Source organism: Hylobates moloch, unplaced genomic scaffold (assembly GCF_009828535.3).
Source record: "Hylobates moloch isolate HMO894 unplaced genomic scaffold, HMol_V3 SCAFFOLD_8, whole genome shotgun sequence".
Taxonomy (NCBI): Eukaryota; Metazoa; Chordata; class Mammalia; order Primates; family Hylobatidae; genus Hylobates; species Hylobates moloch.
The window spans coordinates 68804868-68827480 of NW_026652283.1; the positions used below are offsets into that span (position 1 = coordinate 68804868).

Below are 22613 nucleotides of genomic sequence, written 5' to 3' on the forward strand. Positions count from 1 at the left end.
TTTTTAGTAGAGACAAGGTTTCACCATGGTCTTGATCTCCTGACCTCGTGATCCGCCCACCTCAGCCTCCCAAAGTGCTGGGATTACAAGCGTGAGCCACCACGCCCGGCCAAGACTAGGTTCTTGTGCCTCTTTCCACACTGGATGTTTCCAGAAGGAAGGCTATATTCTGCATACGAAATCATGGTCAGTAAAATTGACATTTTGTTGCATGTTTTTAAAAAAAATTTTTTTTTTAATTTAAAAGGCTTATCAAAGTAAGCAGTGGGAGTGGAGAAGGAACAAAGGAATCTGTAAGTGGTTGTAATCAATTAGTTGCAAACACTACTGCACTTGGACCAGTCATGTCTTTTTTTGAAATGGGGATTTGCCCGGGTGTGGTGGCTCATGCCTATAATCCCAGTATTTGGGAGACCAAGGCAGGAGGATCACTTGAGGCCAGGAGTTCGAGACCAGCCTGGCCAACATGGTGAGACCTCGGTCTCTACTATAATTACAAAAATTATTTGGGCATGGTGGTGCATGCCTGTAATCCCAGCTACTTAGGAGGCTGAGGCAGGAGAATCGCTTGAACCCGGGAGGTGGAGGTTGCAGTGAGCAGAGTTCACACGAGACACTGTCTCAAAAAAATAATAAAATAAATAAAAATAAATAAATAAAATGCGGATTTGGTGGAAGTCTAGTCTATAAGGATAGCCATGTACAAAGCTATGGTATGGGAGAAGGGGTGAGTGTATGAGATATTGTGATTTTAAGGGGTTAGACTTAACACTTTACCATACTCTTTAAGATGACTACTGGCTGCCAGACTTGATTCTTCCAGCTAGCAGTAAACATGTCAGTGTGACCCGAAGATGGCAACAAGGTGGCCCTAACGTACTGTAGCTCTCCCTTCCTAATGACCACAGGCTTGGTGCTAAGGCAAGCTAGAAAACGACATTTGGAGAACTTTGGAAAAAAGGGGTTGTTTCTCTCGCATTCTTGCATTTCCATAGAGCTGGAGACTTCCGTTCCTCTACTTTAAGTGGGCAATATTGGATTGGACATCTCTGGCCCCTGTTAAATCTCTCTCTTGATCTTCTTTGTGAAGAGTAATCAAGCCAAGTGTGGAATGCTGACATGGAAATGTCTCTACTGAAAGTGTGTCCGGTCAATGAAACAGCTACATATGGGCTTGTCTTTTGCTCTTCTTTATCCCATCACTAGGTGTGATGGAGACAGTCAGCTGTCCACAAAGTTACTGTGTGCAATTATTCCCAGGAAGTGGCTGCCTAGCCAAGGACTACTTTTCTAATCCCCACGCCTACCTCTAACCCTGCATTTAGGAATATGAACGGAAGGGAAGTCTTGGTCAAGGCTTTCAAGAAGTGGGTGGGCCTTCTTCACACCCTTTCCCTTCTGTGGGCTAGATGTGAAAAGCTACAGATTCTTGGAGGATGGATGAGCCACAAAGTAGAAGCACCTAGATCCCCGAATTACTTCAAGGAGAGGCAATGACAAGGGACATTTGCCTTAGGCTATACCCTAAGTGAGAAATAGCTTGTATTGCATTTGAGGCAGTATACATTTTTGGTCTGTTTGTTACATCTATTTAGTACCACTCTAAGTAATACACTAGGTGGGTGAGTTAGGCCCTAATTTTCCGTGCAATTGATAAAGGAAGTAATCGGAGCCTGCTTGCTCCCGTAAGTATATTCTAATGTTTAGATTTGAAGAGAGAACACGAGTCCTCCATTTTGGCTTCTGGTGACACTCACCAACTCAACATTAGCAGATAGCTGTAAACTTTGGAGGCCAATGGGCACTTAGCTTGTCCATTAATAAAAACGATAATTTGATTCCCACAGGCTGGGGATGCTTTGATCTAGTTTCTATCATTTAGAATCGTGACTGGGATGAGTGATTTTTACCTCAACTTTCAATACATACTCGTCTCATAGAGGATCTGGACAGAGCCTCATAGGAGAGCTACAGCATGAAAATGAGAATGTAATGCATGTGATGGCCCTAGAGTAACATGTCAAAAGCCAGACAAGGAGTTCCATCCCACTCTGTGGATGGGAAGATGGTGTTAAAGACTTGGGCACAGACTTAGGTGCGGAGGCCTGGTGTTCCAGCTAGAACACTGGGGACGCCACACTCTGTAACACATCGAAACCTCAAAGGTCAGGAGTTCAATATGAGTGCAGACTATTGGAAGAGATGCTTCTTTGGGATGGTAGGCATAACAGATGGTAGAGATGCACATCTGTTGGGAGTAACATCTATCACACTCCTGAGAGCCTACATACAGCTGGGTATTATTTGTAACCTAGATTCCTTCCCCTGAAATATCTCTTGGGAACTACAACTTTTCTTATGACCCGATCACAGCAAAGAGAAGAAAAGGAGAATCACTGGGCAAACAGCCATGACTTAGGAACTTAGAATTTATTATGGAAAATACTCCTGGCAACTGGTGCTTGGTGGATGGCTGCCAGTTGCAAGCAGACAAGATGGGGTGCTCTGTCCCTCTGTAATACAGCTATTGTTTACCCACAAATGATCCTTTCTTCCTTCCTTCTTATTTCCTGAGTGAAGAAGGTGGTCCATAAGGTCTCTGCCCCACCACCATAGTATGTAGACCTTTCAGTGATTAGGGCAACAGTTTAAACCATAATCTACACTAATGCAGGCCTAGTTTGGGGAAAGAGAAGTTGCCAGCATGTAAGAAAAGAAATGTGCACAAAATACAAGTATTTTTTTTTGCAACAAAAGAAACTATTTATTTGGAATATGCATTACCAGTACAAATTAGGAGACTGTAAAACCTACACCGTGTTAGTATCATTAGAGAACACAAAAGTTCAGTTGGAATCAAAAGGGACAGAAGCCTGTGCTCTCACAGAAGCAGAAAAGCTTAAATTTTCAAAACCAAAACAGAGCAGAGCTTTGCAGGTTTATATTCTGAATAATAAGAAAAGGGGAGGGGTAGGGGGAGAATAAAACCAACAACCAAAGGAAAGCATTTCAAAATGAAAATGCCAAAGAAAAGAAGTCATAAGAGAGAAAAGGAGAAAAACATTGAATGTTTTATTTATTTTAACAAAAGAAAAAAAAGTTTACAAAAAATAAGATTCCAGGAAGCTTTGAGCTAGGGATTGAAACCATAAAGGTGATGTGAAAAGCTTATCATTATTTTGTTATGACTTCAAGAGTACAAGTGTTCAGGTAGAAATATTTCCTAAAGTGTTGCTCCACAATCCTGCATTCTTTGTTTACTTTTCTTGCTTAAGTTCTGACCACTTTCTGAACATAATTTGTTGAATAATGGTATTTAAAATGAAATTTTTTCCAGATAATATGGCTTTCTTTTTTCCTGTAATAAAAACATTCCAAATCAAGCCAGTTTTGCAATTTGCTTTAAGCAGCTGCCTAAGTCAGAGGTTACTAAGAGGTGTACTTTGTGAAGTAAACTTAGCCTCTTAGCATTAAAACCACAGCATTGAGCCTGGCCCAATATCTCATTAACTCTTCATCCAAAACCAGGACTCAGCTGGCAGACTGGCCCCAAGGACTGCTTCCTGCATGTAGTTTACTTAGCCAATGGTGCCCATCATACCAGCATCTCCTGCGGGACTCTTCTGGAAGAAAAGGCCTCTCTAGTTGGAAGAGGCCTCATGGAATGTAGTTATTAATTAGAGAGAAATAAAACAAAGTACTTGGCTGTGACAAGCAGAATCAAAAACGGCAAAAAACCTTTCCTGATAGCATAAAAAGTTCCCTTGGACTAAATGTTTTGAAGTTTTAAAAGGCTAAAAGGAGAAGCATGTCCCTGATTTTATTTTTCTCAGGGACTGCATGAGTGTCACACTCTCTGGAAATGCAGGTGAGCAATGAGACATCAACATGGGCTTGATCTTTGCTTTTGGCATTAACTGAATTCCGAAGCAAAGTAGAAGAACAAGCCTACTTGTTCTTACTACTCTGCCCAAGTCATCTTTTCACATCACCTTGTATACATATTGAAGAAAAACAGCAAGATCATAATCCTGACAATTAAAAAAAGCCCCCCCAATAAACAAACCAAAAATAACACAAAACATTTTTTTTTTGTATTTTTAAGAGCAAGAATAAAGAAAAGAAAAGAATTTATTTCTGGGTCTCAAAGTTAATAAACATAATAATGTGTTAGGTTGTACCTATTATGCTCACTATTCCAACCTTTTTTTTTTTAGTTTACAAAATGAATTACTGTCACTTTTAAACATTGTGAAACAAGAAATGGATGTGCACAACTCGACACTTTTCTAGCATTCTTGAACTAATTCACAAATGCAAGAAAATAAAAGAAAAATGAGGGAAATGATGAATGTAGGTAGTTTGGTGTTAAAAACTAATGCAGGAATGATGCGCATTGTCACAGAAGGAAGAGGGGAAATACCCCATCCTGTTTTGCGTGCTATGAGGGTCATTTTTAAAATTTTTATTATAAACACTATTAAATTCAGACCGCTTTTTTGGTTTTTTTTTCTTTATCTGAATATACAAGAACATTCATTATCAAATGTTCATCATCAATACTACAAAGAACGAGACACAAGTCGCAAGAAACAATGGAAAATGTTAATAAAGCTGAAAGAATCGTTGAGTATTTTTTTGTTTTTTTTTAAAGTTTTTTTTAAATTTGAGTTTCTGTAGTTTCATCTTTTTTTGGTATCGAAGTCAGGTTTTTCTGGGCAGAAAAACAAAAAGCAGGAAAGAGAGAGACAGAGAGAGAAAGATGTGTGAGAAAAGACAACCAGCAAATAAAGAATCACCACCATAGCAAAATGAAACATAAATTGAAAGAAGGTGCCACTTGGCAAATGTACTGCACGGGCGTCAATTCCACGCCAGGGGGAGGAGGAATTAGGAATGAAAAGGAGGAGATAAGGAAGAGTTACAAGGTGGGCAAACCCAGGGTCTAGTATCGTTTCTCAGGGGAAATTCGCTGTTGGGCAAAATGGAGCACTCCCACATCTATCAGAAAATGAAGAAATCCTGGGGTGCATCTTGCTATCTGTAGGACTGGCCTCATGTGAATTCCCAGGAAGCTGTGTTTCCAGAGGCACGCTCTTTCCAAACCCATCCTGCTGCTCTCAGTGTTCTCCTGCTTCGCCTAATGTGGACAGATCTCACGGATTCCATGTTGGAAGTCGGAAATGATAGTGGGCTTGCAGGGGGTGCCAGGGGGAGGTGCTGGGTATAGAGAAGACTAAGTGAAATGCTGGTTGGGGAAAATGCTGTGAAAGCTGATCATCAGTGAAAACTACTGCCTGGAGAGAAGCTTCCTGTGCAAATGTAGCACTGTTCTGATCTTTTGCATTAACTTAACATGGCAATTATTCAGGCCACATCTGGAGTCACTCGTTTCCAAGAGAACCCTTTGGTCTCTCTTTCGTACTTTGTCCTAAGTCAAGCAAATGTGATGCAACCATGTTCTTGTGTGGGTAGTTTCATTATATTCCTGCCACTAAGATGGAATTCTTCACTGATTCTAATCACTATGAAGTTGTCACAAAAATGCTCCTTCTAGGCATCTGTTCTGATTAGGGCAGAAGTTAGTAGACACAACCTTTCTAGTGCCTTTTAGTCATCAAGGCATAATTTCATTTTGCTAAATATTTAGTTTTTGCATTTCCTTCAAATACACATTCCCTTGAGTTTCTTCAGTGGCATCCCCTGCTTCCCTGAGCACACACAGTGTTTTCTATTCATGACTGTAGAGACATGCAGAATTTCCATGTTCTTGCTAGCTGCCCATTCTCACCCCTCAGGGTCTCATACTTCTCCCTGGAAGCCTCTCAAGCAGCCAATGTGACAGGGACCAAGTATGTACAAGGCAACATATTGGGTTCAAGTGCAAACTAAGAGAACCAGGGCCTGTTTTTCTAGTTTGGAAGTTTTTCTTTATCCTAAGAAACCACATAGACCAAAACCAAGATCAACAATAACTCTTCTCTTTGTCATCATGGTGATGACATCAAGGTACTGATATTAACCAGAAGTTACAAAAAGAAAACCATTTATTGTCCCTAGATGGCATGAACCTGTTTATTTCAGGGACATTACTTCCCCTGACTTCGCATTTACAGATTGGATATGAATAAAATCAACTTCTTCAGTCTCTCACAAGCCTCTTAGTAAGCCAGGCATAACAGTTCCCGTCTCACAGATGAAGAAAACGAGGCACCAAAATATTTGACCACCTCCCACTTAATCAAGTGATAGAGCTGCCATCTTTATAGCTGGTAGGGTTGGCTATGAAGATGGTGAGCTCAGGTGACTTTTGAGAATAGCTTTCATGTACATGCTATTTTCTCATGTATTTTTAGTACACGCTGTGTTCCCAGGGAATAAAAATCACTGTGATGATTTCAATGAAAACATTACCTTCCCTTTCCCCATGATTCTCAGGGCCTCAAATGATGCTAGCAAAAGTTCACATGAGCCACGTTCTTATACAACTCTTTCCTCCAGAGCAATAGGTCAGGACCAAGAACATAGTGTGGTATAACATTTTGGAAAATTAATACAGTGTGCCTAATATAAAACAAAAAATGAAACAGAACCAAGTACATCAAAGACATTGTAAGTACTGTATGTGGCTCCCTGAGTGCTCCAGAGGTGGTGGGAACAAGAGTAGTTTACACTGGAAACCTGGTCTTCCTCATGATCAGGTCCTGTGTATGCCATTCTGGTAAGTGCACGCTAATGGGCCTGCAGGTCCTGGAAGCCCCAGACACATACTGCTTCTCTGTGTCGGTGACCTTCACTTAGAGTCACTAATTCCCTCTCTCGGGCTCATAAGGTATAGTGCTACAGTTATTAATGTAGGTAATTGTATATGGCATCTTGGGAAAGTGAAGATGTGAGATGGTGCATATGTGCCTACATGTGCGTAAATGTGTGTGTCTATAAAGGCATAGTTGAGGTTGAAGGGTTTCAGGATAAGAACTTTCTATTCCTTGCTGATGCATTCATCACCATGCCTAACTCAGGCCCAGTTTTGCAATAGGTTCTAAATACTGCTTTCCGAGTATTGAATGGTCTCCAAAGACTGTGCCTCTGGAACTGAGAGCTGTTCCTAGCAGGATAAGAAAGCCTGTAGGAATTCTCCACCTGCTGTTCCCGTGTCCTTCCCTGTTGCCTGACTTCCTGCCCAGGAACCAACCTAGTGGAGATGAAACTGAAAAATGTGGCACCTTTAGAATCCCAGCTATGACAGTCCCCAGTGAATAGCTGGGGCTAGGAAGGAAGAGGAGGAAAGTGTTCCAATCAGTACTGTCCCCAGGAAGGAAGAGCAAGAGAAAGCAGGGAGGCCTGGAATGAGCAGGGCAATGTGGCGTATTCCTGCTAAGAGGTAGTGAGAGTAATAAGAGAAACAGAGAAGGATTGCCTGTTAACATAGGGAGTGAGGGATTCGAGTGAGGTAAATTTGGCTCCTCAAACCACCAGCATGAAAACGTACAAACACTTTTATTATTTTCTTTGTAATTTTTTCCTCTTTAAATTTCTCTAATTGTTGAAAATATCCTTCAGTGATATGAGAGAGGGCGGGGACCCCGGGAGTCTAGGACAGAGGCACAGGGGCAGGGAAGATGACGAAAACCAGGCTGACAGCTGGAGGCAGGGAAGGGTGGCTTCTACCCAGAAAAAAAAGGGAAGAGAGTATAAAGAAGTGTCCAGATTGGCTGAAATAGCATCCCAAAGAAGAGAAGAGAAGGAGACTCTTATTGTGTTTGCTGATTGCTTCGACCTCCAGTCTGACCGCTTCAGCGTTGGGAGAGAAACCCTCCCTCCTGCCCCTGCCCCAACTGGGGCACAGGGTCAGCCGGGATGCGATTGCTGGGAGATCAGTTGGAGGTATCAGAGTGAACACTGCCAGGGCCTTCTGTAGGGGAGGTCACTGATGAAGGGGTAGTAGCATCCTGCCAACCTCCATTAGCCTAGAAGGGAAAAAGGGAGAGAAGTCAGTCTTCTGAGATTGGGTGGCTGTTTTCAGCAGACAATGACAATGAGGCATCTTGTGTAAAGGACCTAGCACAGTGCCTGGCACATGGAGACACTCATCAAATGGGCAACTATAACTGTGGGTGATAATATTGCCCCCACCCTCAAATAAGTTTGGGTCCTCCCAGTGAGCCTCTGGTTATGATGTTAATACCTCCCACTAGTATGATGTGTTTATACTTCTCAAAGACTCTGTAAGTCCCAGCCAGCAGTGAAATGACAGCCATCCTGCAGGTCAAGAGACTCAAGGTTTTGGTTCTGACTCTGGCAACAACTAGCTAATGTCGATGGTAAAGCACCTTCACCTATTTGACCTTAGTCTTCTTTTTTGAAAAATAAGAAGGTTGGCTCAAATGCTTTCTAGGGTTCTTTCTGACTCTGGATGTCCCCATGTATTTATGGGATTCTAGGTATTTGTTCTACACAAGGTTCTATACTAGATGCTCATGGGTATATAATGATGAGTGAGATGTAGTTTGTGTGCTCAAGGAGGGAGATAAGCCCACGAATGAGCTATAAATCAAGGCAGAACCTAATAAATGGTAGAGTCCCATTGTTATGAAGTTTCAAGTGAAAACAATATCACATTTTGTTGCAACATCAGGAAATACTTCACAGAGGGAGCACTCTTTGAGGTGAGTTTGAAAAGTACAGAGGGTAATTCAGGTGGCTATAACAGATAACAACAATGGTGCCAAGGCCATAAGGACTGGTCTGTGTGGATATATTCGGAGAGCTGGTGAGAGGGAAGGTATAGGCTTGATCAATATTTGGAGATCATTTTACAAGACTCTAGATCCAGGAGCATCCCAACAATAAAACTGTTAAAACTGGTTCTAAAAAAAAAATTCTGTTTAGTAACCACCCCTTTCAAAAAAATCCCAGCACTAAAATAGTTGAAGAATGCTTTGCTATAGTGGTTAATTCGTGATGCATAATTCAAGATTGCTTATATGTTTTAAAGCATTGAAATATAAGTGTACTAAATGCCTTTCCCCCTTCAATTACCGTGTTCCTTTGTAGTTCATGTTGAACAGATCAGGTCTGGGACATCCCTGGTAAAATGTTTCCTATTGTACTATCCTCTCATTCTCTGAAAAATCTGGGGGAGATGGTGCAGGTATTATTGTTGCTGTTTGGGAGGGACCACCACTTCAACTCTTGCATATTCCACGGCACCTGGAGAGTGCCTGGCACTTGATAGGTGTTAGAAATGTCCACTCCCATTTTATTCATAAGAGAGCAGAGGTGCAAGAGAAAAGCAGGTGTCCCGGTTCATGACTGAGAACACAGGCCTCGAGACCTTTGAATCAGGCTCCATTTTCTCTGCACTTTTCATCCACTTGGCTTTCTTTATCATTGGCTCACCCAAATGATGCTCCAATTTTCCCAGGAAAGCCAGGCTTTTAATTCAAAGCAGCTGCTACCAGTTACTTCAGCATCAGGGTAGGTTTTGTTCACACCTCACTGAAAAGCAGATCTGGATACCAAGAGGGCATCCTGAGCAATGCCAAGAACACCGCTCCCCAATTGTGGGTCAGCAAATAACTGCTCTCAAGTTCCAATCTCCCATCTCCTAACTCAGTCAAGTTGCTCCTCTCACTCCTTTTCTCTGTTGGAGGACATTTCGCCCTGCTGTTTGTGATAAAGAGATTAGATGGAGAACAATAAGGAGGAAAGTAATTCTTTCTTTCATAACAGAAAGCTTTTCCAACTTTTGGGGGCAAAGACTCTGTCGTATAACCAGAATCAAGAACAGAATTAATTCAAATTCCTAATGCAAGTCTGCCACGGGGGTGATAATATTGTAGCCTCCCATCCCAACCAGGAATATAGATTCTGGTGCCATTTTAGGCTGACTAAGAATGGCGGCCACGTTTATTTTTTCCAAAGAAGATCCTTTAATGTCTTTTTTTAAAATAAGATATACTTACTCGATAATATTTGGGAAATAAGAAAGCATAAAAAACAAAATATACAGCACGCACCCATAATCCTACTACTTGGGGAAAATTATTCAGCTTTGATGACACATATAATTGCTTTGGTATCTGTTTCTCCTACTCATTTTTATACGTCAATGTTTACCAGATAGATATTTAGATAGATAGATAAGTAGATAGACAGGTAGATAGATAGGTAGGTAGACAGACAGACAGACAGATAGGTAGACAGACAGACAGGGAGGCAGGCAGGCAGGCAGGAGTGTATCTGTAGGGGCGGGAGGCAGGGGTCCTACTTTTTAGAGGAAGCACGTCACACTGGGGAATGCAGCAGGTTCCCGAGATAAGAAAATGTGGATTTCCAAAGCACAAAGATATTTGGAAACAAAGTGTTTCAGGAATAAAAATGACTCAGCAGTACAGAAATTTAAGAAAACATGACAGAAGTTTTTAAGTACAATGTCATGAAGTAGAGTAAAATTCTGCCAAAAAAAAAAAAAAAAAAAAAGAAAAAAAGCATGTATCTTAGAAATCACCCTGGTATAAAATAAGCAGATAAGGAAGCTCTATGAAAGCAGTGAGCATACATGTCATAGCACATGGAACAATGGAGTTCTATTACATTGCTCACAAATCACTACTCTATCATTTAGCCATGCCATAATTCCATTAAGATAACAATAAGTGGTGCAAAAAAGGAAGCCATTAGTAAAGAAAATTAGTTCTGTGGTGTTTCATTAAGAAGGAATTGACAAGGCATTCTATATTGCCCAGAAGGTTCTGGGAGACTTCTTCTTGAGTCATCCCAGACCTGAAATAACTCAAATAGTAAAAATTTGATCTCTTTTCTTTAAAAAGTTCTGTTTTCTCAGACCAGTGTGTAAGATGTCAGGGGGTACAGAGAACCCACAGACGGGAGAAACAGAAATTATTTCAAGCTAATCTCAAAACCAGCATTATATTATTCTAGTTGGCCTAGTGAAGAATATATAAAACCTTCTAGCTAAAAGAAATACATTAAACAAAACCTCTTTCACTCCCCTTTTTTCCACACCCCCTCCAACCATAAACATGCACACAGATACATACACATACACACACACACACCCCCTCAGATTTGGTGACCATCCATCCCAGTTTGCCCAGGACTTTCCCATGTTAGTACCTAAAGTCTCAGATCCCAGTAGACCCCTACAGCCTGGGCAAAATGAGACTTTTGGCCACCCTATTCCAGGATATGCCAGCTATGACCTCCCACTTCTCACCAAATTTAGGACATTGTAGCCTATAGGGTTTAAGTTAGAGAAACACAAATACTTTTTAGAAGAAGCATGTCATGCTGGGGAATGTGGAAGAATTCTTTTCTCTAGAGGTGCTTTATAGGACGGTATATTATTTGCTGCTGTTACTGCTAAAACCATCATAAGATAGAAACTGCGAGCAAACTCAACTGAGTTTCCTGTAAATCACTTCGGCTGCTTCAGCTGTATCATTCTAGCTTTAATGGAAGACGTTCAGAGGCTGCACCGTCTTGGGAAACAGCTGACCTCGCTTACTGCCACGTTAACCCTGGGGAGCAATTCCTTCCCTCTACCTCGACTGTGGGTGAATATTAAGTAGGAAACTCCGCCTTTGTGTGTTTATCTCTGGGCACAGTGAGAGGAGAGGATGTTTTCATTAACAACTGTGCAGTGGCTGGGGGCGGGGTGGAAAATAAGACTTTTATTTTTATTTTTTTTCTGCACCTCAGCTTCCCTCTCTACTTTCTGATGCAAACAATTCTTTATAATGAACACACTCTTGGAAATGCTAATGTCATAAACCACAGAGGGGTCACAGGGTGGGAGGTAAAATCTGCAAAACCAAAGGTACCCTTTTAATTGCTAAAAACATTTTAGTGGAAGAGTGTCTACATTTGCACTCAGTTTTATATAGGTAATTCTGTGGCCTGTGATGCAACACTTGGGAAGTGTGACCCAATGTAACTTTTAATTCTACCAGATGAAGCCTAAGCCTGCAGAGCAGGCTCAACCTGGAGCTCACCAAGAGAGAAGCTCATAGAATATAAAACTAAGATAAAATACAGCAGGTTCCCAAGATAAGAAAATCTGGATTTCCAAAACACAAAGATACTTGGAAACAAAATGTTTCAGGAATAAAAATGACTATTTACTCCATGGTCTACCCTAAAGAATTTGGCATATAATTTGGTATACACCAAATTTTGCTAGAAATTCATCTAAAAGGTAATGCAAAACATGCCTGTCTGAGGAGGTAGAGGGAGCTAGCTCTCGAGCCAAGGATGGGGCAATGGCAGATGGGAAAACCCATGTGGTTTCTCCTGACAGGACACGCGACACAGAATTGCAACCAAAACCCTGCCTTTTCTCTAGCACCCAACTTGAACAAGAACGGGGACCACAGGTAGTTGCCTCTCCCTCCCTGTTGTGGATCCAGTACTGCTTTTAGCCCTGAGCAGCGGCTGCTGGGCTGAGAACCACCTGCCCCATCTCCTCTTTTTCTCCCTCTTCCTCTGCGATTACCTTAGCAGCACACCATTGATGCAGAGAATTCATCACCTGATGTGACAGCCCAAGCAAGCCTGGCACCAAGAAACTCTCATTTGCAACCCAGAAATACGCTGAGGTGCCACAAACTGGCTGATGTCAGCACAGAGTGGAGCTAGATCTGCATACGGGCCAGATGCCATTACTAGAGATGCCTTCAGCGTGGGTGAGGAGCTGCACGTGCTCCAGCCCCTCAATCACCCAGTCACTGTTGGGAACAGCCAGGAAGAAAAACAAAGAGACACGGATGCATCCTCTTTCCCTCTCTATGCAAACACACACAGAGCCACTATATATCAGGGAGACATCAGCTCACACAGTAGAGGTCACATCCTAGATTCATCATTCTTCTATCAAGCTAGAAGAAATATGTCTTCCTGATATGCTTAACACTTTCCCAAGATTACACAGACAGCACTTTGAAAAGATGCTATTGGAAAGCCCCCTTAGGGACGTCAAAAGATTCAAAATTTCCTGGGGAATTTTACAGTGGAAAACAGATCCAGGCCCGGTCTGGGTATTCCTCCAGTCCTATCTCTAGCTGCCACCAGAGCTATCATTCAAAAGTGTCATTCTGTGCATGTCATCTCCCTGTTGAAATCTTCAATGGCTACCCACTGGCCTCAAGATGAGGTTCAATGTCCTCAGCAGGTCTGCCGCAGCCTTGGTCTTGCTTACTTCCCCTATCAACACAAGTATTTACATTCCCATGAATTTCTCAGGACAGAGCAGCCATCTCATGCCTGCTTCTCTCCCCTTGAATGCCGTGCCCTCACTCCTCCAATTACATCTCACTCACACCTTGGCTGCTTTGTAAGACTGAATTTGAATATCTTTGCACATCCATCTGTCCCCTGGCCATGTTTTTTGTTTCTTCCTCCCGCAGGGCCCAAGTTCTATGTATGTGCCTCTGTCACAGCACATGTGCTGCTGTATTGCGTGTGTTCCTTCACATGTCGGTTTCACCTACCCGACCATAAAAGCAAGGCCGTGGAATTTATCTTTTATTCCAAAGTGCCCACCACAGTGCCTGACACATCACTGATTTTGACAAATGTTTCTTGGAGAGGCATAGGACCAAGTAAAGAAACACTTGGTGGCACTGTGACATCCATCCTCCAACATGGGCATGGAGAGACATATGGTATCAGATATCCCTGACCTCCATAATTCATTCCAACTATATGTAAATAGCTGTGTACACCTAAAAATATTCAAAAGACAGAGCAGAAGCACTGCCAAGTTTCTGGGTAACTTTAATATTCAGGCAGTGAACGTTTCTCTTACTAAACTGGCATCAGGGAGATTTGGTGCTTCATAGCTTATCCCAAACAAGCAATGATAATTAATATTTATACTGTTTTGTTTTGCGTTTAGGGAAAGCAATTGAGAAAGACACTGGAACCTGACAGTTGCAGTGCCACAGCTTAGCACACTGTCTTAACAAGGAGTGTTCTCCAGAAAGGCACAAGGAGAAGGAAGACAACCCACCCTGCATCTGTATCCCAGTTACCACCCTGAGCACAGTGGGAATTGCAAAAATGCAAAACAGACATAGTCTCCTAATGGCCTGTTTCGTCCTTGAGCCCCTATCTTTTCTCTCTCTGGTGTGAGACCCATATACAGACTCAGCTTCCCTCTCAGGATCTAGGAATGACATTGCCAGATAAAATATGGGATGCCCTGTTACACTGTAATTTTATAAGTATGTCCCGTGCAGTATTTCCATTTACTAAATCTGGCAACCCTATATGGGAATAACATGTGCTCTCAGACAGAAGAAATTTTCTTCTGGCCTAGTTTGGTACCATAGGTAACTCAGAATCAATTTTGCTGCTTGTCTTACTTGGACATTTTGCATCAGTATCTTCATACAGGAACTTCTTTCTTGTGCAAGGTTGAGACCATCTCTACCAAGCTTATGCCTAGCTTTGCTTAATTTTCTACTATTTATTACAGTTCCTTAAAGACCGAGAAAGGGACTTGCTCTTGTTACTGGAATACTGCTCTGGAACCTCAGCTCACCAACTACTACCTGGCATCATACTTCCCAGAAGCCAATCCTCTGCTTGGATTTCCTCATGCTGCTGGCTCTAGGATTCCTGTTTCCATGGTCCTTTGACTGCTAGGGTATCCTCTCTAATTGCCACTTACCACTAGGTCAGCCCCTGGTGGCTTCACATCAATGCCACACCACCACACCCCTCTCTAGTCTGGCTCCCATCAAGCCTCTTGAATCCTGAGATCTTGTTTACAGGTCTCCATGTTCAGAAAGATTAGCAGTGCAATGCAATCAGCGATTCCTGGTGGAGAATAGAAATCCTTGCTGCAAAGACTTTTGTAGTTTACGCTGCTGCAGAGAAATAATAATTTTTTGTTGTCAAAGTGAGAATCCTTCCTTTACTGTAAAGAGAAGTCAAGTGAGAGGATTTTTTTTGCCTTTGCCTGTCTATCTCCTCTGGTCCCTACAAATCCATGTCATCTTTCAAGGCCCAGCTTGAGAGTCACCTCATTCTTGTAGGTTTCTTCAAGGCACACATCACCCATGTCTCTAGCCTCTAATACCACTGACTTACTGATCCTTCATTTTGACATTTAAAACTACGTGCAACTTTTATTTATCATTTAAAATCTCCAGGTGAGCACCATATGTTTTTGGCTGTAATCACTTAGTTTTTAATTACATAAATACGTATGTATTACGTACATAAATAATATGTACGTAAGTGCTGACTTGTGCTACATACTGGGCATACAGTGGTTGATGAAATAAGTTGAAAAATCTTGTTTCTGCTCTCAAGGAGTTTACTGTTTTGCAGGAAATTGACATTTGCTATATTATCAAAATAATGTATACAGATTCTAGACGGCAATAAGTGGTAGGAGACAGTACAAAAGAGGGACCTCACTTGGGCTTACGGAAGATCAGCCTGAAGGTGAACAGAAAACAGACAAGCCAAGAGTGGGGCAAAGAAAAGCCTTTCCAGAGTCTCCAAGGGACTCAAAGAAGGCCAGAAAGAATGGAACAGAGAACAGTGGTGAGTGAAGCAAGACAGAACCGCAGAGGAGAGGACTTAACCATGCCCAGACTTGCAGGCTACACGAAGGGCTTTGATATTTATCCTCAATGAGATGGTAAATCATTCAACAACAAGCCATTACAGGACTAGGCTCATGTTTGACACAGCAGCTGCTCAATTAAGCACTTGGTTGAATGGATGGAGAAATGACGGCTTTGAAGCCTTCCCTTGGTGTCTCGTTCCTGTGAATACTAGATGGCTTGGCTGCAGGTGCCCAGCATAACTGCACAGTTATAGGTCCATCTCTTGCTCTGGATCACAAATACACAATGGCACATAAATCTAGTGTGAACTCTTACTCCTACTTCTCAGGAGAGAAAACTAGATCTCAGAACCCAGGATTTGCCAGACTTAGTACCCACTGCCTGCTACTGCTTTTTGGACATTTCAATTTTCAAAAGCTGGGGCTGTGGGACAATGTGTGGGCTCCATATGCAGAGCACGGCTACTTCAGATGCTCACGGCTAAAAGCAGGTGACTTGTGCTCTTCAGTTCACCTTTGGGAATCCCTATGTTGTTTATTAAGATGCTAGAACATATGAATCACAAGACTGGCCTCAGAAAAGTCTGAGGATTCTAATATCTCCTGCTACTAAGCAACAATCCACCTCACCAAACTTGGTTTTGAACAAGACAAGCTCTGCTACTGCAGGGCTATGCTCCTGAGGCTCGACCATGGGTGGCACCATCTTGCCAGTGAATATGGCTTAACTTACACTGGCAAGGCAGAGTTCTGGTCTAAGACCTAAGAGTAAGATGGTGTATCTGATCCATGTTCACATGGTATGAAAATAAACTCTCTTGTTACAAGTTACTACCTTGAATTTTATCTTGCATGCACCCTAACTGCTTAAGGGGTGCTCAGTCACCAACTGGAAGATTCCATCAACTGTAGCACCACCATAGTGTGCCCTCCTGCCAACATCCTAATGCCACATTATTAAAGTGCGCTTGTATAATACATCAACTCTGAGATCAAGATCTACTCTGGCTCCTTCTTAGCTTTATTCTTTTCTAATGAATCTGTTGTGAAGATCCAGGATTAATAATGTCATATAAGGGATCTGAGACACAGGGGGTGGTTTTAGCTGAGCCTCTCCATAACTCACACAGTATAGAAGATGGTGTGCATTTCCAGGTTTTGGGTTGAGTTGCTTTTCCATTTCTGTTAAAAGTACAAATAGGACAGTTACACATAACGTGTTCATGTCTTACAGACTTAAGGAGTCCTTAGGCTAAATGAACATACAAGAGGCTAAAGCCTGAAGTTTGATTTTCTTACTTTTCCAAAGGCTATCCTGATCTCCTGGCAAAGAAAAGTAAGCTCAGCTTGATTTTAGCTAAACAAAGGTGTCTTAGTGCACAGAATTCTACTTACGTCTGAATAAATAACCTTTGCCCGCACAGCTGCACAAACCAAAACACAAATACACTTCTAAACATCAACAAACAGCACTCGACAACATTCATGATTTCCACATTTATTATATTTACATAGAGCTGACATACATTTCGAATGTACTCATAGTACCTAAAGAATATAGACAGACACACAGATGCTACTTACACTAGAAAAGAGTAGCTACGTAAGACAAGACAGTTATGCTTCCTCATAAAGCTAAACCTAGATAATTCAAGTAAGGGTATTCTTTTTCTTTTTTAAACTCCCAATATAAATTATCTGATTGGCTGACCCTATACAGCCCTGAATTCTTCATTTCATTTTTGTAACCTTTGATTTTGCTTTGGCTTTGTTGACAAGGCTATTATTTACTAAGGGTACACACAGAGATTGTATACACATCTTAACGGTGAACGGTGGCTACACATGAAATACACACACAGCCTGTATGTGTGAACCTGCCCTCGTGGGGTAAATTTTGAGGCTATTTACCATCACACAGGAAGCTAAACCCCTTACACTTTTCTGACCATCCAAGAGACAGCAATTACCCCAGATTATCAGACCAACAATGACATGCCGTGTAAAGAGAGACACTGAGCCAACTCCACATCCCAAAGACTGGCATATTCAAGTACACTTAGGACATTAATAGCAATTTACGTGCCATCACTGAGACAAAGCCACAAAGGCTCCGTTGGCAGCCTCTTATTTTGAAGCCTATTATTTGTGGGAGTTACAGGCTATAATCACAACAGAAACTTTCAAAACCCTTATCTTCCGTGACGCACCAAATCTATTTCAGAGCCATAATTGCTATGTCACCAGAGAGTTTGCTGCTTAATGCACTCAAATGCCATTTAGTGTTTGCAGGGTCATTACAGCTAACAGAAGGGTTGGGGGGGAGATATAGTGGGAAGCAGGCCCGGGCTTGGGGGTGGGGGATGCAGAGAGAAAATGTTGACAAGAATGTACGAGAACGGGGTGCTAGTATCCATTGTGCCAAATTTACTGATGGGAGGATATTGTTATTTTTAAAATTCTATTTACTGATGAAATGAAAACAAGAGCTTGAAAACAATCTATGTGTTCAAGAATTTTGAATTCACTTGACATCACCCTAGAAATGTTCAGGGGATGCTGGGGGACACCCTCTTTTATTCTGGAATTCTTATCTAAGTGTAAGGGGGTTTGATTTTTTGAAATTTTTATTTTTTCTTTTTAAAGAGTCCCAGAATCTCTGCAGTAGAAACCTTCCAGCTGTACTGTGGGCTCAGGAGTCTGCTTTGGCTTTTCTGTACATGTGCTGCTATGGAATAAGATGGGCAGAGCAGATGATGGTGAGATGGCAAAGTTCAACAACCTAGAAGAATGTGTTATCTTACAGATAGTGCAAGAAACAAGGAGACTGATCGAGCATTCAAAATAAAACATCTAGTCACTCAAAATACCATTTTCTTGACCTAAGTGTAGTAAAGGTCATAAAAAAGCTTTTTTAATAGATGTAACTATTACCTCTTCAACCTGGCTATAAACAAGCCAAGGACTTATTTATTTGGCTTAGGGTCACACTAGGCCTAGGGCAGATCTCCCCCCAAACTTTTCACTAACATATCTCTAGGTTCTTTTAGAAAATTCTTGGGCACTATTTTACAACCTGAGATTTTTCATAGATCAGAAAAACAGAAAATGTCAAGCTAGTTCAGATTGTAGGGTTAATTAATTTATTTATTTTAAGATCAATACTGGTATCACTTACAGATCTGCCTTTAGTTTTCCTAGGGCAATAATCCAGCTTTCACTCTGAAGAACTTTACCCAGAAATAGGATGAGACTTGGGGCCTTATTCCACAGGATTCCTCCTCCACTCAAATAGAATTTCCTCTATTTACTAAATGCTGGCCAAGTGCAGGAGGATTAATATCCTTATTGTGTAAGAGTTCTTAGAAATCAGTAAGAAAAGAGATGAACATTTCAAGAATATATACAAAAGGCCAATAAACCTATTAAAAATGTTCAATCACACTAGTAACCCAAGGGATACAAGTTAAAATAAAAACGAGATGCCATTTAATGATTTGATAATTGACAAAGACTGAAAAACAGTTGAGGGTGTGAGGAAATGGAAACTACCAGAAACTGTTAGTGAGAACTATAAATTAATAGAAATTCCTAGAAGAAAAGTTTACAATACATCACAAAGACTGTAAACTTATGCAAACCCTTTGATCTAGCAATTCCATTTTTAGAAATTTATCCAAGGAAATAACAGAAAATGTGCCTTAAATTTTCTGTACTATAAAGCTTACCACCGTGTTATTAATAATAGTAAAAGAAAAACAAACCCAAAATCAAAACGTAGCTTAAATGTTCTATAGTATAAATTGATTAAACACATTGTGGACTTTCCCTATAACAGTTTCCTATGCAGTTATTTAAAGTTATGCTTGAGAAGAATGTTTAATGACATGGAAAATATTCATAACACATTTTTAGTAATATAGGTAGGTAAAAGGAAATGTAACTTTCTTACACCCACATAAAAAACACACTTATACATAAAGTGCTAGAAGGCTATGAGCACAAAGTTAACAGAAAATTTTCTTCTTTGTGGTTTTCCTAGATTGTCCAAATTTTCTACATTAAATATTAATTTGCAATCAGAAAAAAATTTAAAATCTAAACAAAGTGTCTGAAGAAGAGTCCATATCTAACTTATGTCTTTGTTTTGTGTTGCCAATATCCAGAGTCATTAGACAAGAGCAACCAATGCAATTTATAGCCAACCACAGGTCTTAGGAAGAAAGGCTGAGGGAACTCAGACTCTTTTCCCTAGAGAAGAGAAAGTCAGCAAGTGATTTCATAACTCTTTTCAAAATACAACAATTACCTGTGAAGAGTGTTAATAGTTGTTTTTTCCTTTCCATGAAAATAGGGCTGGCCGGGTGTGGTGGCTCATGCCTGTAATCCCACCACTTTGGGAGGCTGAAGTGGGTGGATCACCTGAGGTCCAGAGTTTGAGACCAGCCTGTTCAACATGGTGAAACCCTGTCTCTACTAAAAAATACAAAAATTAGCCGGGCGTGGTGGGGCATGCCTGTAATCCCAGCTACTTGGGAGGCTGAGACATGAGAATTGCTTGAACCCAGGGAGTGGAGGTTGCCAAGATTGTGCCACTGCATTCCAGCCTCGGTGACAGAGTGAGACTCTGTCTCAAAAAAGAAAGAAAGAAAGAAAGAAAAATAGGGTCAATGGAAATAGGCTAAACAGCAAGATCAAGACGGAGAGCTGCTCAAGAACAGGCATTAGGTCTCCTTTTCATTTTCTTTGCCTTAATGCCCAACACAATTCTGGGTAATAATAAGTCCCAAGAAAATGTCTGCTAAACAAATGAGTGAATGGGTGAATTATGGATCAAGCTCAAGGCCACAGAGATAACACCTGCCCCAAAGAAAAGTATGGAAAAGAGAAAAAACAGTAACAGATATTCGAGCTCTGAATATATATATACACACACACACACACACACACACACACACATATATATACCCATATCCAGAGTATATATACACCCATAAAATATTTCTGGCATAAAAATTATAGGGTATGCAATAAAAATAAGTTGGAGGTAAAAGATGGGTACCAGTCTGTGGTAAACAGAAAAAAAAAAAGTACAAAAAGCCATTTCCTCATGGAAGAAATTCTCTGGATAATAGAAACACAAAAATACGTTTGTGGGGGTTCAAGGCAGGCAGAAAATCCAGTCAGAATAGACCGGTTGCTGGTTAAAAAAACATACACACAAAACCCACTGACAACAGGTTCAACTAGGCTCACTTTGAAAAGCATTCATTGAGCACCTACTGTATACCAGGCCTGAGTTGAGGAACAGGATATAAAACTATGATCCTTCTCTTCAGAATTCTATGGTCTAGAGAGGAATGAAAGGTAAGTGTCAGAAACGAAATCCCACTCCAACTCCAGTGTACTAAGTAGTACATAGGCACAGTTTGAAGGAACTAGGAAGTACTTCCAGAAGATAGGCCTAAGCTAGGTCACATAAGATGAGTGGGATTATGAGATGTTTGCCCACTGCCATAGGTTCTGGGCTATGGATTCTACTGATTGAAAACTTTTTTGCCCCTAACAAAGGTCAATCTTATATATGACAAGAGAAAAAGAGAATGCTCATTTTATAATGCTAGCCACTTCAGGAACCTGTGATCTAGAAAGGAAGTAAAAGAAAACTACCAGGGCAGGTACTGGGTGTTTTTCAACTGCAAAAATCACCACATTAGACAAGGAATGAAAATTGATATCTGCAGATCTATTTTGCTTACCTTCAGTTTTTGTTTTGTTTTTGTTTTTTTTAGCGAGGGGAGGGTTATTGCCCTGATGCCTGGCTTTCCCTTCTCTGAACTTTTTTTTGCTTACCTCAAAAATAAATTCCTAATTATTTTAATACAGTTGAATTAAAGAAGTTAATGTACATATAGTGTCTACCACATGGAAGGAAGTCAATAAATGTTAGCTATTAATACAGTTATTAAGTGTCATTTTGGCCTGTTAATTTTCTCTCCTTATTGTTTTTTAATTGTTCTTTAATTTACTGCCTTAAACCACTTCCTTATTTTATTACTACTTGATCTGTTTTTTAATCTTTGTAAGTATCTTCTTAGCTGGTGTTTATTTATTTTAACTATTCATCCTAGCTTATTTTATGTTTTTATTATTCTCTTCAGTACTTGTGTATCTTAATTGCTTTTAACTTTCATTTTGCAATTTACATGCAATTCTATCACTCTCCTGCCAGTTTTATTCTTCCAGTGCTTTGTAGTTGATTAGTAAATTCTTTCTTCCTACTTTTCTTTTTCTTAGTTCCCTGCTATTCTAATTTTTTAAATTATATTTTCTATTTAATTTTCTAGTTTTATTTATATTATATTACCCTTGCAGGCTATCATATTTATTCTTTTAACTTACTTTAAAAATCCACCTCTACTGATACTTCACACCTAGATTCTAGAACAGTCTTGCCTTCCGTTATAATGAGCACCACACGTTTCTCAGCGAAGTAACACTTGATCTAAAATCCTGCTCTTACGTATGATCACTGGGTCACTATCTAGGCTGGTTAACCAAGTATGACACAATAAAGGTGTAGGGTAGCCTAGATCCAGGAAAGAGCTGTCTAAATATTTTCCAAATTTAATTTTAATAAAGAAATGAACTAGTCGTAAGCCTTCCATATGTCACCCTGAGAGGATGCACAACAGAACAGTCATAATTGAGTTCTTAAGAGTTCTTTTCCATATCATTCGGTCTCCAAAATGCTTATCACCAGGCAACATAAATTCTTTCACTATAAGGTTCTTGTCAATTCCCTTCACTTGGCATAAGGACTAGAGGTCAAGGGTCTATCTGGGTAAAGGGAAAGAAACGGCAAAAGGCAAAAGAGGAAAAATGTTAATAGTGAGGTAATCACACTATAATTTAACTTTCTGATATCTATTAGAAAGTTTCTATTTTTATATATCTCAAAAACTTTTCTCATTGAAATGTGAATATAAGTTGAATACAAGCCTTT

General features: G+C 40.6%; 1 protein-coding gene across 5 annotated transcripts in view; it reads right to left on the reverse strand.

The window, feature by feature from the left end:
* Nucleotides 1-2737: 2737 nt before the first annotated feature.
* The window catches only part of PBX1 (PBX homeobox 1), a 294207-nt gene continuing 274331 nt past the window's right edge, over nucleotides 2738-22613 (reverse strand). For 4 of the 5 annotated variants that reach the window (XM_032161117.2, XM_058443228.1, XM_058443230.1 and 1 more), the window contains exon 8: nucleotides 2749-7970. Coding sequence is in view for 4 of the 5 variants with exons in the window: in XM_058443228.1 (XP_058299211.1) it covers nucleotides 7878-7970 (93 nt within the window). In the remaining variant the exon portion in view is untranslated. Of the gene's footprint in view, nucleotides 7971-22613 lie in introns of all 5 variants that reach the window. The other variant, XM_032161116.2, reaches the window with a different exon arrangement.